The 17,901-nt window shown below is 48.9% G+C and overlaps 1 protein-coding gene across 1 annotated transcript in view; it reads left to right on the top strand.

Moving 5' to 3' along the window:
- The window catches only part of patj (PATJ crumbs cell polarity complex component), a 186,977-nt gene that overhangs the window by 103,448 nt on the left and 65,628 nt on the right, over positions 1 to 17,901 (top strand). Inside the window, exon 29 of the mRNA XM_070554394.1 lies at positions 846 to 945. Coding sequence (XP_070410495.1) covers positions 846 to 945 — 100 coding nt within the window. The remainder of the gene's footprint in view (positions 1 to 845; positions 946 to 17,901) is intronic.

Below are 17,901 nucleotides of genomic sequence, written 5' to 3'. Positions count from 1 at the left end.
TGCAATTAATGCCACAGCAAGTCATTTTGTCCAACAATTGCACAAAAATATCCAAACAAGAATACACAAACACAGAGCCTCAAAATCCCGGAACAGTTTCCAGGCCAGACCGAGGCTCTACTGAGGTCTTTCCCCGGAGCTAGCTCTGTGGTCACGTGGGTCTGATGCTCATTAATTATACAGAATTTTAGGCTTTTAATACACTTAAACAGAAGAGTGAGAAAAACATTCACCCCCCTCAGAGTTGTCATGAGTGTAAACTAGATCATTTAAACCAAAAACATGTTCTGGTACCAGGCTGTAAACATGTTTATTTCTGCTGTGAAATTGGTATTTTTAACATGGGAGTCAATGAGGATTTGCTCGCTTCTGACACCAGCCCCTAGTGGATGAGGGTGGAACTGCAGTTTTTGGTACTTCCGGGTTGGGACCAATTTCAGAGCCGCATTGTGGGGGCTTGGTTCAAACTGCAGGCCTTGATGCTCGATCCTGGTCTTTTTATTAAACCTGATTTATTTGTGTGGCGTTCCCTCTGTGACTTAAACGCGACATCGAACTCTCCGGTGTGAACGCGCCGCTGCACCAAAGCGAGCCGCAGAAGACAGGAAGTCCCACTCAGCAGAGAAACCAGGAGCGGCGGAGTTGTGATCCTGTGGATAAACTATGTTCAAACTATGTTATCCACCCAAAATGTTCTGGTACTCATTTGGACTTTGGGTCCAGCAGAGACCAGCAGGGCTCATGCATGAATACTGAGCAGCTGTTACTAACAAAGTCACTGATTGTTGTTGTTGTTGTTGTTGTTTTCCTACAACCCCCCCCCCCCCCCCCCCCCCCCCCATCAGAGACTAGATGCAGCCCTCCCCCCTCTCAGACAGCCCCCACCCTACAGGCCTCCCAGCCAGTCAGAACCAGAGGTGGCTCCAGATCTGGACCAGTTCAGAGGTGAGGCACACACGCACACTTGATGCAGTTCTGATCCACTCTGGGACCGAACCCGTCCTCCAGTGGGTCCAGCGCTGGGTTCCTAACATCCTTTTAGATCATCTCCAACTGACTCGGTTCCCCCATGCTCACTCACACTAAACGTGCAGCAGCACTCGACACTCTGTCCATGAAGGCAACAACCAGAACCAGAGACCGATCCTGACCCGTGAGAGCTGGTTCTACTGGGCCTGTTGCACAAAAGTTGGATCAAATGGGCCGTATCGGTGAAAGTCTGCTTTTGGAGCGCCCCCACGCCCATATTTGGCTGCATTTCCTGTCTCTGCCACAAGTTCTGTAACCCTGGAAACGAAGTTCATCATCAGCGTCTGATCTGAGACCCGCCTCCCCTGAAGTGGGCGCCAGCGCCCAGTTTGTGCAGATCAGAAAGTGACCTGCATGTCGCCGAGGGCTGCTTTAAACCTGACTAACTGCTTCTGCGGTGGGGAAACCATCGTCTGTCCACACAGGTGCACGTGTCGGCCAGCACAGGTGTTAGTCCAGCGGTTAGTGACCACCTGGCACGCTCCTTACACCGCTCCACCTCCTGGTGGCAGCAGGAACTTCCTCTTCAGTGCTGTTTCACGGTGCTGTGTCAGATGAGGCCTGCGTAATCTCTAATCTCTGAAATACAGAATTCAGATTTCTAATCTGTCAGCGACACTTACGATGTTTCCAGCTCTTTGTGGTAAACGGTTAGCAACAGAAGGACTAACGTGTGAGGTGAGCAGCGTACATCAGCTGCTTGGAAAAGATGCTTCAGACACCAAATACAGCAGAAATCATCTGCTGCAGCTGGCGGAATAACTACTGCTGACTCCCGGAGGGTGGCAGGCACTTATAGTAGTGTAATGAAAGTAGTGTAATGAAAGTAGTGTAATGAAAGTAGTGTAATGAAAGTAGCAGGAGGCACGAGTTACCAAAACACTTTAGAAGCACGGCACAAGAGTAAAGCTGCAGGAAAACAGAGGCCTCATGGAGGTGGGGTCCTTGAAGACATCGGCCAGAGACTAACCTCCGGTCTGAGTCCTGGACAGCTGGTTTCTGCTGAAACAGCTGTAGTAAACAACCCGACTCCGGCGATCGTGCGTTAGCGTTGTAGCAGAACAACGTGTCATCAGTCACATGTCGCTTCTGAAGCCTCTGCTAGTCGCTCACATTGGTGCTTCCTCTGGGATACGGCGACCAGAACAGAGATTTCCGGAGACGTTTAACCCATCTCCGACCCCGCCAGCTGGATATCACTACCGGAGGTGCAGACATGTTTTAGACCGTTTGACCCGATTAGGACACCGGGGACGGTTCTGTTCATCTTCAGAACCAAAATCAGTTCAGCTTGTTAACTTCTGTTAAATATTTCATCTCTGTGCTCCACCAGGAGCTCTCAGCTGACTCCAGGTCTCAGCTCCATCATCTGTCCGATATAATTCAGTCATCTACAGATAATAAATAATGTGCTGCCAGTGTTACCGCTGTGTGTGTGTGTGGGGGGGGGGGGGGGCTGGGCTTGATCAGGGCATTGTTTTGTTCCTATTTTGGTGAAATTACAGGTGAAAGTAAAATAATGAGAATATAGTGCAGAAGTTGGTTTAGTTCAGTAATTCAACGGTGAACAAATCTACGAAACAAACTTATTACATGCAAATCCTGACATTTTAAGCCTTTACTCGTCAGAATTGTGATAATTAAGGCTGGGGGGGGGGGGGGGGGGGTCTCACCTTGTCCACCCCTGACCTGCGTTCATGCTTGACTGCTTTAGACCGGTTAGTGATGTCTGGGTTTATAGATGAACAATCATTGAGGTGAGCTACAGCTATCTGGCTTCTCACCATGTTGCTCCAGAGGACAGGCCTCTGTCATAATTATTTCAGAAATTTACTAGTTATAATAATAATAATTATTATTATTATTACTTTATTCTGTAAATCCATATTTTTCTCTGTGGGAAACTCAAAATTATCTGGTCATTGCAACATTATCTAAAATCAATAATTATTCACAATAATATAAACTAATGATCACAAACGTCTAGACGAGACAGCTTTATTTATTTATTTATTTATTTTTACACAAGGCCCCTGAAAGCTAGAACAGAGAATAACCTCTGGAGTCACACACAGCAGTCTATAACCAGAGAACTGAAACAGGGATTCCTGAGTAGGTGAAAACATGGGTTAAGCTGAAGAAATACGGTGGGGGGAGTAGGCAGGGAAAGCAGAAACGGGCTTGTTCCAACTCCTACAGATGGCTGAATAGTGGGCTTTAAACCTCTTCATGCCGAGCTGGAATCGCTCTCCACTTTGTGTGTCAGAGCTGGAATCACAGCCAGACTCTATTTTACGCTTCATCTCCACAGCTGTCCGAGTCTGTGCATTTACAGCTTGGTAAAGTCCATTCCGGAGTTCTGGAAGCACTCCAATATTCCCCAACAGCTCCTTAATTTTCTGAAATTCCAGATAACCTCGCCCATGCCAATCAGCAGAAGCCTGGTAATCATCAATCTCTTCCAGGAATCCAGAACTGAGTGGTTCCATCCAGACATGAAGGAGCCCCCGTGTCGAAAAAAGACCAGGGGTCTGATTTATCAAACATGGCGTAGAATCCTTACTAAACCGTACTGAAGCTCAGCAACACAAATGTTCTTACGCCAAGCAGGTGTGTGACCTATCAAACATGGAGGACGCACAGCTGCACGCAACCTCCGCTTCATAAATCAGAGACTAACCAGAATGTTTCTCAGCTGCATTTTAGTCACATCCCGCCCTCACCACGCCCACTTACTGCCATAAATGCTTAATGCAAAGTGCCTTGTGGACCTCATGCATATACATAAGCCCAAAACTCCACCACCTCCGCTCTGCTCCGCTCCGGCACGAACTCTGCAGCAAAATCGGTCCCGTTGTAGTCAATCAGAGCTGTTCCACTACTGCGGCCGTGCGGCGCAGTGCGCCGCCCGCCGTTCCGCCATCCGGCAAAAGTAGGATCGATCCTATTTTTGCCGGACGCCGGAGCACCTCCGCAGTCAATGACAGAAATCACAACCGCCCAACAGGAAAAGGAGCAAGCACAACTTCCGTTATTTCACAATAAATCGATAAACAAAAGGCGTTTTTTGTTTCATATGCACAGGTTTAACAACTTTTAACAACTATCAATGGCGGCTGAAGTTTAAATGCACAAAAATAAGCCAAAAATACAGTTTCTACTATCAAAGTAGTCACCCTTTGTTGATCCAGACACTGCTGATCTCTCAACACACGATGGGCAGATTAAACAGTTCATGCTGATGTTTCTCCCACACAACGGGTGTTTGGATCTAACTTCCGCGTTTATTGCTCGGACTGTATCGCAAGATCTCGAAAATCCCGCGCACACCTGTTTGCGCACCTCAGGTCTCCGCACCGGAGCGGAGCCGTTGTAGAGCGGGTACCAGTAAAAATTGAGTTCGGAGGCGAGCGGCTGCGGAAGGCGGGGGCGGAGCGGAGATAGTGGAATTTTGGGGTTAGCCGGCTGTTGCAGCGCTCCGCCAATGACATGGCGACCATAGACCAAGGCAGATCAAGGAAGCACTATTTCACAGAAGCAGAAGTTGAGGTACCTGTGGGTGAGGTGGAGAAATGAAAGGAAGTGCTTTTGCAAAACAAATAAGAGAAAATCCACGGAGTGGCACAGCGTTGCTGAAGCCGTCAATGCTGACTTCTTCAGAGAGATCTGTGGTGGTCTTTAATACTCAGAAGAACACTGATCAGAAACTATTGATCACCATGAGTTATTGAAGGTAGATAAAGGAATGTAGGTAGTGAGCTTCAGTGGTTCTGCAGCTCATTCCAGTCGCTGGAAGCAGCAAACTGGAATGAGGAGCCGCCAAAGGAGGTGCGAGCTTTGGGAAAAACCAGAGATGAAGTTACTGGAACGTAAATGGTGCTGGTTATTGGACGGTGGCACCGGAGTTAAGAGCTTGCCCCGTAATCAGAAGGTTGCAGGTTTGAGACCTGCTCAGTTTGTCGCTGTCGTTGTGTCCTTGGGCAAGACATTTAACCCACCTTGCCTGCTGGTGGTGGTCGGAGGGACCGGTGGCGCCAGTTCTCGGCAGCCTCACCTCTGTCAGTGCGCCCCAGGGCAGCTGTGGCTACATCGTAGCTCATCCCCACCAGTGTGTGAATGGGTGAATGACTGATTGTGTTGTAAAGCGCCTTGGGGGGTTCCAAGCCTCTAGACGGTGCTATATCAAATACAGGCCATCTACCATGAGTGTATATGAGCATGAACAATGTTATTAGTATATAAATAAGGTTGAGCCCTGTATTGACCCTTGACCCTGGAAGTAGCAGAAGATGACCCCATTGATGACCTTGCATCCAAAGAATATTTGTGTCAAAGAATCGTGCTGAAGCTGGCAGAGGCAGGTCATGTGACCTGTGCGCCTACCAAGGTGGAAACCGAGGTGGCCTTCATGATGGAAAATGTATTGGTGCCTCAACCAACCCCTACACACACACACACACACACACACACACACTCACACACTCACACACACACACATACCTACACACACACACACACACACACCAGCTACATTTACCTGAAGGGAGCACCGACTGTTATCCCAGCACCAGTCCTGCTGGGCGTTGTATCAGTGGCACCAGAGACATGCGTGTGTGTTTGGGTTTGAGAGATCAATATTAATAAATGCTGGTTTGTTTCTGTCAGTAGAAAATAGCTTCTCCATCCATTCTGCACCGACATGCTAGCTTGATGCAGCTTTGATAACGTGTTGTTCAGAGTGACTGACATGTATGGATGAGTGGCCAGTGGTGTTGTAGTCGTTGTTCTGGCTGCTTGGTGCTTAACCCAGTACACACCCTACAACCGTCGTTGTTTCTCACTGCTCAGCCACTGCTGTTGGCTAGGAGGCACCAGGTGATGCTGCCAGTGCCCTGTTATGTGGCTGCACTGTACTTGGCCACGCCTCCAGCTGGCTCAGCCACTCAGGAGCCGATGCAAGAACGAGCCTCCTCTTGAGAAAGCCTCCAGCTTTCTGCAGATCCTCCGCTGTCCCCGTGCACGCTTGTTAACGGCTCGCTACCCTGAGGTAGAAACTCAGAGAGCACGCAGAGCAGAGGGCAGCTTCCAGCAGTCGCTGCCTCAGCGGTGCGCTCTCGTTCCGCCAGGCCACGCCTCCTTTAGGCAGGTTGTTAAAATGGGTGGACAGGTGCTACCAGCAGCATAACTGTTGGTTCCTGTCTGCGGAGACGGAGGATGAGATTATTTAGCCCGGTCCAGCTCCACATCTCCATGGTAACCCAAACCAAAACACATCCTGGTTTTGTGCAACAGGCCCTGATGATCTTGTCTGCTGCTGGATCTTCTGGAACCCCTTTAGATAGTTCTGGAATCTCAGATTAGTGTGTGTGTGTGTGTGTGTGTGTGTGTGTGTGTGTGTGTGTGTGTGTGTGTGTGTGTGTTAACTTGTGCGTTTGTGTCGTTTCAGGCCTCGTATGACCCTGCTGACCTTTGACCTCCATCATGTTTTTTTATTCTTTATTCTGTTGCTTTCTCTTTGGGTTTTACTGGTTCTGGTTCTGGTTCTAGATTGGGTCTGACCCTGGTGGATGGGGTAGGATGCTCTTTTCTGCTTCCTGGTTGGTTCTGCTGGTTCTAGCGGCTCTGCTGTGCTTGGTTCTGGTCTTCTGAGACTTTTCTGGACCTTCTGATTGTAACTGTTCTTGTTAATAAAGTTCTGTGTGCATAAAGTGGCTCAGCCTGGTGTCAGTCTCAGTTTAATGGAGCAGAACCTTGTGGTTCTGATCCATTTGATGTCAAGACAAAAGGATCAGGAAGTCCGTTCAGCCAGAAGAACCCAGTCGTACCAGAGACCCCAGACTGGAATAAAACGGGTTCTGTATGATCCGGTTCTTGTTGGATCATGGACCCAAACCTGGTTCTGTGAGCTGCGATTGTGTTCTGATGGGCTCAGGTGGACTGAAGCACAGGTAATCTTTCTCCATTTTGCTTCCTTTAGCCCCGCCCATCAGGGAACACTTGCTCCAACAGAACCTTGTGGACCTGGTTCTGCTGTGGTTCTGCCTACTGCTGGTCATTCTGACCAATCAGGGTGTTGCCCAAGGGCATGGTGCGGAGGAGAGGATAAGCCAGCAACCTCCTCATCTGGTTCTAGTGGACGATCCCGGTGTGGGTTCTGACCCAAGGTTCTGAAGGTGGATCGTGTTTGACCTGCTGAACTGTCACTTAACCCAGCTGGGCTCCGTTTAGTCCAGCTAATGAGAACCGGGTCACATATTCTGGTTTGGAGTAGAACTTGGTCCACTTTCTGTTTCATGTCCAGACCCGAGTCATCTAAGCCCGGTTCCATGAGATCCAGGTTCTGGTGGGGTGGTTGTAATGGGAGAGGGAGAGGATGGGGGATGGGAGGAGGGAGGAGGTTCCGATGGGGGAGGGGGATGCAGCAGCTGACTCACACACATCGAGTATTTCAGAAACCGGAGCGGTACGGTCGATCCGACAGCGAGACGACACACACGCTCTGCTCCCCCTCCTCAGCTCCTCTCTCTCTCTCACACACACACACGCACACGCGCACACACACACACACACACACACACACGCGCACACACACACACACACACACCCGTGGATTTATGTCGGCGTTGGAGGACCGGAGCATGGACGATGCTGCTGTCGGGTTAGTCTCTTCTCTTTCCTTGACAGTGTTCTGGATGGTTCTGCTGAAGCATCAGCTGAGTGTGTGTCCGTGGAGAGGTCACCTCTACAGCACCAGAACAGGAGCGGTTCTGATCCGTGTTGCTTCAGCTGAGCAGGACTCGGTGATGCTGCAGCATGGTCCGGTCCAGTTCCTCTCAGCAGAACCAGAATGTAAAGAGCTGCTGGGCTTTTCGAGGACACGGCGGCTGGGTTAGGGAAACGCTTCAGATTTAATCAGCTGTTGGGTCGGAACCAGCAGGACTGGTGGAAAGTTCTGGATCCAAGTTTGATTAAATGAACTTTACTTTGAAAAGACCTGACTTCCTGTTTGGTAACACAACAAACCACAGAAGTAAAAGGTTCATGTTCGGTCCAGATCAACCCAACAGGTCGTATTAAAGATCCTGATGGTTCTGCTCAGTCCAGCCCAAACAAAGGAGGTTCTGGTAGCAGGTGATGGACCTCAGGGTCATGTGGTGTGGGTCCAGCAGACAGTCTTGTGTGTGTGTGTGTGTGTGTGTGAGTGTGTGTGTGAGAGTGAGTGAGTGAGTGAGTGACTGAGTGAAGAGGTTCAGTTCTGCATCAGGTAGTCTGCTGACAAAGCCCAGGTCCTGGTCCGGAAGGACATCTCGGTTCCTCACATCAGAGCTGGAGAACCTGTTCATGACTTTGTTCCTGATTAGCCGTCTCTGCTCTGAGTTCAACGATACTAACGAAGACTCGTTCAGGTGTGTAGGACCTGCTGGTACTCTGATGACTTGGTTAGGGTGTAGGACCTGCTGGTACTCTGATGACTGGGTTAGGGTTTAGGACCTGCTGGTACTCTGATGACTTAGTTAGGGTTTAGGACCTGCTGGTACTCTGATGACTTGGTTATGCTTTAGGACCTGCTGGTACTCTGATGACTTGGTTATGGTTTAGGACCTGCTGGTACTCTGATGACTTGGTTAGGGTGTAGGACCTGCTGGTACTCTGATGACTTAGTTAGGGTGTAGGACCTGCTGGTACTCTGATGACTTAGTTAGGGTGTAGGACCTGCTGGTACTCTGATGACTTGGTTAGGGTTTAGGACCTGCTGGTACTCTGATGACTTAGTTAGGGTGTAGGACCTGCTGGTACTCTGATGACTTGGTTAGGGTTTAGGACCTGCTGGTACTCTGATGACTTGGTTAGGCTTACGGACCTGCTGGTACTCTGATTACTTGGTTAGGGTTTAGGACCTGCTGGTACTCTGATGACTTAGTTAGGGTGTAGGACCTGCTGGTATTCTGATGACTTAGTTAGGGTGTAGGACCTGCTGGTACTCTGATGACTTAGTTAGGGTGTAGGACCTGCTGGTACTCTGATGACTTAGTTAGGGTGTAGGACCTGCTGGTACTCTGATTACTTGGTTAGGGTGTAGGACCTGCTGGTACTCTGATTACTTGGTTATGCTTTAGGACCTGCTGGTACTCTGATGACTTGGTTAGGGTTTAGGACCTGCTGGTACTCTGATGACTTGGTTATGCTTTAGGACCTGCTGGTACTCTGATTACTTGGTTAGGGTTTAGGACCTGCTGGTACTCTGATGACTTAGTTAGGGTTTAGGACCTGCTGGTACTCTGATGACTTGGTTAGGCTTACGGACCTGCTGGTACTCTGATTACTTGGTTAGGGTTTAGGACCTGCTGGTACTCTGATGACTTAGTTAGGGTGTAGGACCTGCTGGTACTCTGATGACTTGGTTATGCTTTAGGACCTGCTGGTACACTGATTACTTGGTTAGGGTTTAGGACCTGCTGGTACTCTGATGACCTGGTTAGGCTTACAGACCTGCTGGTACTCTCATTACTTGGTTAGGGTGTAGGACCTGCTGGTACTCTGATGACTTAGTTAGGGTGTAGGACCTGCTGGTACTCTGATTACTTGGTTAGGGTGTAGGACCTGCTGGTACTCTGATGACTTAGTTAGGGTGTAGGACCTGCTGGTACTCTGATGACTTGGTTAGGGTTTAGGACCTGCTGGTACTCTGATGACTTGGTTAGGGTGTAGGACCTGCTGGTACTCTGATGACTTGGTTAGGGTTTAGGACCTGCTGGTACTCTGATGACTTGGTTAGGGTGTAGGACCTGCTGGTACTCTGATGACTTGGTTAGGGTTTAGGACCTGCTGGTACTCTGATGACTTAGTTAGGGTGTAGGACCTGCTGGTACTCTGATTACTTGGTTAGGCTTACGGACCTGCTGGTACTCTGATTACTTGGTTAGGATTTAGGACCTGCTGGTACTCTGATGACTTGGTTAGGGTGTAGGACCTGCTGGTACTCTGATTACTTGGTTAGGCTTACGGACCTGCTGGTACTCTGATTACTTGGTTAGGGTTTAGGACCTGCTGGTACTCTGATGACTTAGTTAGGGTGTAGGACCTGCTGGTACTCTGATGACTTGGTTAGGGTGTAGGACCTGCTGGTACTCTGATGACTTGGTTAGGGTTTAGGACCTGCTGGTACTCTGATGACTTAGTTAGGGTGTAGGACCTGCTGGTACTCTGATGACTTGGTTAGGGTGTAGGACCTGCTGGTACTCTGATGACTTGGTTAGGGTTTAGGACCTGCTGGTACTCTGATGACTTGGTTAGGGTGTAGGACCTGCTGGTACTCTGATGACTTGGTTAGGGTGTAGGACCTGCTGGTACTCTGATGACTTGGTTAGGGTTTAGGACCTGCTGGTACTCTGATGACTTGGTTAGGGTGTAGGACCTGCTGGTACTCTGATGACTTAGTTAGGGTGTAGGACCTGCTGGTACTCTGATGACTTAGTTAGGGTGTAGGACCTGCTGGTACTCTGATTACTTGGTTAGGGTGTAGGACCTGCTGGTACTCTGATTACTTGGTTATGCTTTAGGACCTGCTGGTACTCTGATGACTTGGTTAGGGTTTAGGACCTGCTGGTACTCTGATGACTTGGTTATGCTTTAGGACCTGCTGGTACTCTGATGACTTGGTTAGGGTTTAGGACCTGCTGGTACTCTGATGACTTAGTTAGGGTGTAGGACCTGCTGGTACTCTGATGACTTGGTTAGGGTGTAGGACCTGCTGGTACTCTGATGACTTGGTTAGGGTTTAGGACCTGCTGGTACTCTGATGACTTGGTTAGGGTGTAGGACCTGCTGGTACTCTGATGACTTGGTTAGGGTTACGGACCTGCTGGTACTCTGATGACTTGGTTAGGGTTTAGGACCTGCTGGTACTCTGATGACTTGGTTAGGGTTTAGGACCTGCTGGTACTCTGATGACTTGGTTAGGGTTTAGGACCTGCTGGTACTCTGATGACTTGGTTAGGGTGTAGGACCTGCTGGTACTCTGATGACTTAGTTAGGGTGTAGGACCTGCTGGTACTCTGATGACTTGGTTAGGGTTTAGGACCTGCTGGTACTCTGATGACTTAGTTAGGGTTTAGGACCTGCTGGTACTCTGATGACTTGGTTAGGCTTACGGACCTGCTGGTACTCTGATTACTTGGTTAGGGTTTAGGACCTGCTGGTACTCTGATGACTTAGTTAGGGTGTAGGACCTGCTGGTACTCTGATGACTTGGTTATGCTTTAGGACCTGCTGGTACACTGATTACTTGGTTAGGGTTTAGGACCTGCTGGTACTCTGATGACCTGGTTAGGCTTACAGACCTGCTGGTACTCTCATTACTTGGTTAGGGTGTAGGACCTGCTGGTACTCTGATGACTTAGTTAGGGTGTAGGACCTGCTGGTACTCTGATTACTTGGTTAGGGTGTAGGACCTGCTGGTACTCTGATGACTTAGTTAGGGTGTAGGACCTGCTGGTACTCTGATGACTTGGTTAGGGTTTAGGACCTGCTGGTACTCTGATGACTTGGTTAGGGTGTAGGACCTGCTGGTACTCTGATGACTTGGTTAGGGTTTAGGACCTGCTGGTCCTCTGATGACTTGGTTAGGGTGTAGGACCTGCTGGTACTCTGATGACTTGGTTAGGGTTTAGGACCTGCTGGTACTCTTATGACTTAGTTAGGGTGTAGGACCTGCTGGTACTCTGATTACTTGGTTAGGCTTACGGACCTGCTGGTACTCTGATTACTTGGTTAGGATTTAGGACCTGCTGGTACTCTGATGACTTGGTTAGGGTGTAGGACCTGCTGGTACTCTGATTACTTGGTTAGGCTTACGGACCTGCTGGTACTCTGATTACTTGGTTAGGGTTTAGGACCTGCTGGTACTCTGATGACTTAGTTAGGGTGTAGGACCTGCTGGTACTCTGATGACTTGGTTAGGGTGTAGGACCTGCTGGTACTCTGATGACTTGGTTAGGGTTTAGGACCTGCTGGTACTCTGATGACTTAGTTAGGGTGTAGGACCTGCTGGTACTCTGATGACTTGGTTAGGGTGTAGGACCTGCTGGTACTCTGATGACTTGGTTAGGGTTTAGGACCTGCTGGTACTCTGATGACTTGGTTAGGGTGTAGGACCTGCTGGTACTCTGATGACTTGGTTAGGGTGTAGGACCTGCTGGTACTCTGATGACTTGGTTAGGGTTTATTACCTGCTGGTACTCTGATGACTTGGTTAGGGTTTAGGACCTGCTGGTACTCTGATGACTTGGTTATGCTTTAGGACCTGCTGGTACTCTGATGACTTGGTTATGCTTTAGGACCTGCTGGTACTCTGATGACTTGGTTAGGGTTTAGGACCTGCTGGTACTCTGATGACTTGGTTAGGCTTTAGGACCTGCTGGTACTCTGATGACTTGGTTAGGGTTTAGGACCTGCTGGTACTCTGATGACTTGGTTAGGGTTTAGGACCTGCTGGTACTCTGATGACTTGGTTAGGGTTTAGGACCTGCTGGTACTCTGATGACTTGGTTAGGGTTTAGGACCTGCTGGTACTCTGATGACTTGGTTAGGCTTACGGACCTGCTGGTACTCTGATTACTTGGTTAGGGTTTAGGACCTGCTGGTACTCTGATGACTTAGTTAGGGTGTAGGACCTGCTGGTACTCTGATGACTTGGTTAGGGTGTAGGACCTGCTGGTACTCTGATGACTTGGTTAGGGTGTAGGACCTGCTGGTACTCTGATGACTTGGTTAGGGTGTAGGACCTGCTGGTACTCTGATGACTTGGTTAGGGTTTAGGACCTGCTGGTACTCTGATGACTTGGTTAGGGTTTAGGACCTGCTGGTACTCTGATGACTTGGTTAGGGTGTAGGACCTGCTGGTACTCTGATTACTTGGTTAGGGTTACGGACCTGCTGGTACTCTGATGACTTGGTTAGGGTTTAGGACCTGCTGGTACTCTGATGACTTGGTTATGCTTTAGGACCTGCTGGTACTCTGATGACTTGGTTTGGGTTTAGGACCTGCTGGTACTTTGATGACTTGGTTAGGCTTTAGGACCTGCTGGTACTCTGATGACTTGGTTAGGGTTTAGGACCTGCTGGTACTCTGATGACTTGGTTAGGGTTTAGGACCTGCTGGTACTCTGATGACTTGGTTAGGGTTTAGGACCTGCTGGTACTCTCATTACTTGGTTAGGGTTTAGGACCTGCTGGTACTCTGATGACTTGGTTAGGGTTTAGGACCTGCTGGTACTCTGATGACTTGGTTAGGGTTTAGGACCTGCTGGTACTCTGATTACTTGGTTAGGGTTTAGGACCTGCTAGTACTCTGATTACTTGGTTTGGGTTTAGGACCTGCTGGTACTCTGATTACTTAGTTAGGCTTTAGGACCTGCTGGTACTCTGATGACTTAGTTAGGCTTTAGGACCTGCTGGTACTCTGATGACTTGGTTAGGGTGTAGGACCTGCTGGTACTCTGATGACTTGGTTAGGGTTTAGGACCTGCTGGTACTCTGATTACTTGGTTAGGGTGTAGGACCTGCTGGTACTCTGATGACTTGGTTAGGGTTTAGGACCTGCCGGTACTCTGATTACTTAGTTAGGCTTTAGGACCTGCTGGTACTCTGATGACTTGGTTAGGGTGTAGGACCTGCTGGTACTCTGATGACTTGGTTAGGGTTTAGGACCTGCTGGTACTCTGATTACTTGGTTAGGGTGTAGGACCTGCTGGTACTCTGATGACTTGGTTAGGGTTTAGGACCTGCTGGTACTCTGATTACTTGGTTAGGGTGTAGGACCTGCTGGTACTCTGATGACGTGGTTAGGGTGTAGGACCTGCTGGTACTCTGATGACTTGGTTATGCTTTAGGACCTGCTGGTACTCTGATGACTTGGTTAGGGTTTAGGACCTGCTGGTACTCTGATGACTTGGTTAGGGTTTAGGACCTGCTGGTACTCTGATGACTTGGTTAGGGTTTAGGACCTGCTGGTACTCTCTTGACTTGGTTATGCTTTAGGACCTGCTGGTACTCTGATGACTTGGTTAGGGTTTCGGACCTGCTGGTACTCTGATGACTTGGTTAGGGTTTAGGACCTGCTGGTACTGTGATTACTTGGTTAGGGTGTAGGACCTGCTGGTACTCTGATGACTTGGTTAGGGTTTAGGACCTGCTGGTACTCTGATTACTTGGTTAGGGTTACGGACCTGCTGGTACTCTGATGACTTGGTTAGGGTTTAGGACCTGCTGGTACTCTGATGACTTGGTTATGCTTTAGGACCTGCTGGTACTCTGATGACTTGGTTTGGGTTTAGGACCTGCTGGTACTTTGATGACTTGGTTAGGCTTTAGGACCTGCTGGTACTCTGATGACTTGGTTAGGGTTTAGGACCTGCTGGTACTCTGATGACTTGGTTAGGGTTTAGGACCTGCTGGTACTCTGATGACTTGGTTAGGGTTTAGGACCTGCTGGTACTCTGATTACTTGGTTAGGGTTTAGGACCTGCTGGTACTCTGATGACTTGGTTAGGGTTTAGGACCTGCTGGTACTCTGATGACTTGGTTAGGGTTTAGGACCTGCTGGTACTCTGATTACTTGGTTAGGGTTTAGGACCTGCTAGTACTCTGATTACTTGGTTTGGGTTTAGGACCTGCTGGTACTCTGATTACTTAGTTAGGCTTTAGGACCTGCTGGTACTCTGATGACTTAGTTAGGCTTTAGGACCTGCTGGTACTCTGATGACTTGGTTAGGGTGTAGGACCTGCTGGTACTCTGATGACTTGGTTAGGGTTTAGGACCTGCTGGTACTCTGATTACTTGGTTAGGGTGTAGGACCTGCTGGTACTCTGATGACTTGGTTAGGGTGTAGGACCTGCTGGTACTCTGATGACTGGGTTAGGGTTTAGGACCTGCTGGTACTCTGATGACTTAGTTAGGGTGTAGGACCTGCTGGTACTCTGATGACTTGGTTAGGGTGTAGGACCTGCTGGTACTCTGATGACTGGGTTAGGGTTTAGGACCTGCTGGTACTCTGATGACTTAGTTAGGGTTTAGGACCTGCTGGTACTCTGATGACTTGGTTATGCTTTAGGACCTGCTGGTACTCTGATGACTTGGTTATGGTTTAGGACCTGCTGGTACTCTGATGACTTGGTTAGGGTGTAGGACCTGCTGGTACTCTGATGACTTAGTTAGGGTGTAGGACCTGCTGGTACTCTGATGACTTAGTTAGGGTGTAGGACCTGCTGGTACTCTGATGACTTGGTTAGGGTTTAGGACCTGCTGGTACTCTGATGACTTAGTTAGGGTGTAGGACCTGCTGGTACTCTGATGACTTGGTTAGGGTTTAGGACCTGCTGGTACTCTGATGACTTGGTTAGGCTTACGGACCTGCTGGTACTCTGATTACTTGGTTAGGGTTTAGGACCTGCTGGTAGTCTGATGACTTAGTTAGGGTGTAGGACCTGCTGGTATTCTGATGACTTAGTTAGGGTGTAGGACCTGCTGGTACTCTGATGACTTAGTTAGGGTGTAGGACCTGCTGGTACTCTGATGACTTAGTTAGGGTGTAGGACCTGCTGGTACTCTGATTACTTGGTTAGGGTGTAGGACCTGCTGGTACTCTGATTACTTGGTTATGCTTTAGGACCTGCTGGTACTCTGATGACTTGGTTAGGGTTTAGGACCTGCTGGTACTCTGATGACTTGGTTATGCTTTAGGACCTGCTGGTACTCTGATTACTTGGTTAGGGTTTAGGACCTGCTGGTACTCTGATGACTTAGTTAGGGTTTAGGACCTGCTGGTACTCTGATGACTTGGTTAGGCTTACGGACCTGCTGGTACTCTGATTACTTGGTTAGGGTTTAGGACCTGCTGGTACTCTGATGACTTAGTTAGGGTGTAGGACCTGCTGGTACTCTGATGACTTGGTTATGCTTTAGGACCTGCTGGTACACTGATTACTTGGTTAGGGTTTAGGACCTGCTGGTACTCTGATGACCTGGTTAGGCTTACAGACCTGCTGGTACTCTCATTACTTGGTTAGGGTGTAGGACCTGCTGGTACTCTGATGACTTAGTTAGGGTGTAGGACCTGCTGGTACTCTGATTACTTGGTTAGGGTGTAGGACCTGCTGGTACTCTGATGACTTAGTTAGGGTGTAGGACCTGCTGGTACTCTGATGACTTGGTTAGGGTTTAGGACCTGCTGGTACTCTGATGACTTGGTTAGGGTGTAGGACCTGCTGGTACTCTGATGACTTGGTTAGGGTTTAGGACCTGCTGGTACTCTGATGACTTGGTTAGGGTGTAGGACCTGCTGGTACTCTGATGACTTGGTTAGGGTTTAGGACCTGCTGGTACTCTGATGACTTAGTTAGGGTGTAGGACCTGCTGGTACTCTGATTACTTGGTTAGGCTTACGGACCTGCTGGTACTCTGATTACTTGGTTAGGATTTAGGACCTGCTGGTACTCTGATGACTTGGTTAGGGTGTAGGACCTGCTGGTACTCTGATTACTTGGTTAGGCTTACGGACCTGCTGGTACTCTGATTACTTGGTTAGGGTTTAGGACCTGCTGGTACTCTGATGACTTAGTTAGGGTGTAGGACCTGCTGGTACTCTGATGACTTGGTTAGGGTGTAGGACCTGCTGGTACTCTGATGACTTGGTTAGGGTTTAGGACCTGCTGGTACTCTGATGACTTAGTTAGGGTGTAGGACCTGCTGGTACTCTGATGACTTGGTTAGGGTGTAGGACCTGCTGGTACTCTGATGACTTGGTTAGGGTTTAGGACCTGCTGGTACTCTGATGACTTGGTTAGGGTGTAGGACCTGCTGGTACTCTGATGACTTGGTTAGGGTGTAGGACCTGCTGGTACTCTGATGACTTGGTTAGGGTTTAGGACCTGCTGGTACTCTGATGACTTGGTTAGGGTGTAGGACCTGCTGGTACTCTGATGACTTAGTTAGGGTGTAGGACCTGCTGGTACTCTGATGACTTAGTTAGGGTGTAGGACCTGCTGGTACTCTGATTACTTGGTTAGGGTGTAGGACCTGCTGGTACTCTGATTACTTGGTTATGCTTTAGGACCTGCTGGTACTCTGATGACTTGGTTAGGGTTTAGGACCTGCTGGTACTCTGATGACTTGGTTATGCTTTAGGACCTGCTGGTACTCTGATGACTTGGTTAGGGTTTAGGACCTGCTGGTACTCTGATGACTTAGTTAGGGTGTAGGACCTGCTGGTACTCTGATGACTTGGTTAGGGTGTAGGACCTGCTGGTACTCTGATGACTTGGTTAGGGTTTAGGACCTGCTGGTACTCTGATGACTTGGTTAGGGTGTAGGACCTGCTGGTACTCTGATGACTTGGTTAGGGTTACGGACCTGCTGGTACTCTGATGACTTGGTTAGGGTTTAGGACCTGCTGGTACTCTGATGACTTGGTTAGGGTTTAGGACCTGCTGGTACTCTGATGACTTGGTTAGGGTTTAGGACCTGCTGGTACTCTGATGACTTGGTTAGGGTGTAGGACCTGCTGGTACTCTGATGACTTAGTTAGGGTGTAGGACCTGCTGGTACTCTGATGACTTGGTTAGGGTTTAGGACCTGCTGGTACTCTGATGACTTAGTTAGGGTTTAGGACCTGCTGGTACTCTGATGACTTGGTTAGGCTTACGGACCTGCTGGTACTCTGATTACTTGGTTAGGGTTTAGGACCTGCTGGTACTCTGATGACTTAGTTAGGGTGTAGGACCTGCTGGTACTCTGATGACTTGGTTATGCTTTAGGACCTGCTGGTACACTGATTACTTGGTTAGGGTTTAGGACCTGCTGGTACTCTGATGACC

This window comes from Nothobranchius furzeri, chromosome 8, assembly GCF_043380555.1.
Source record: "Nothobranchius furzeri strain GRZ-AD chromosome 8, NfurGRZ-RIMD1, whole genome shotgun sequence".
In the NCBI taxonomy this organism is placed as follows: domain Eukaryota; kingdom Metazoa; phylum Chordata; class Actinopteri; order Cyprinodontiformes; family Nothobranchiidae; genus Nothobranchius; species Nothobranchius furzeri.
Note: the sequence above shows the minus strand (reverse complement) of the source record. Positions and strands in the feature narration are given on the sequence as shown.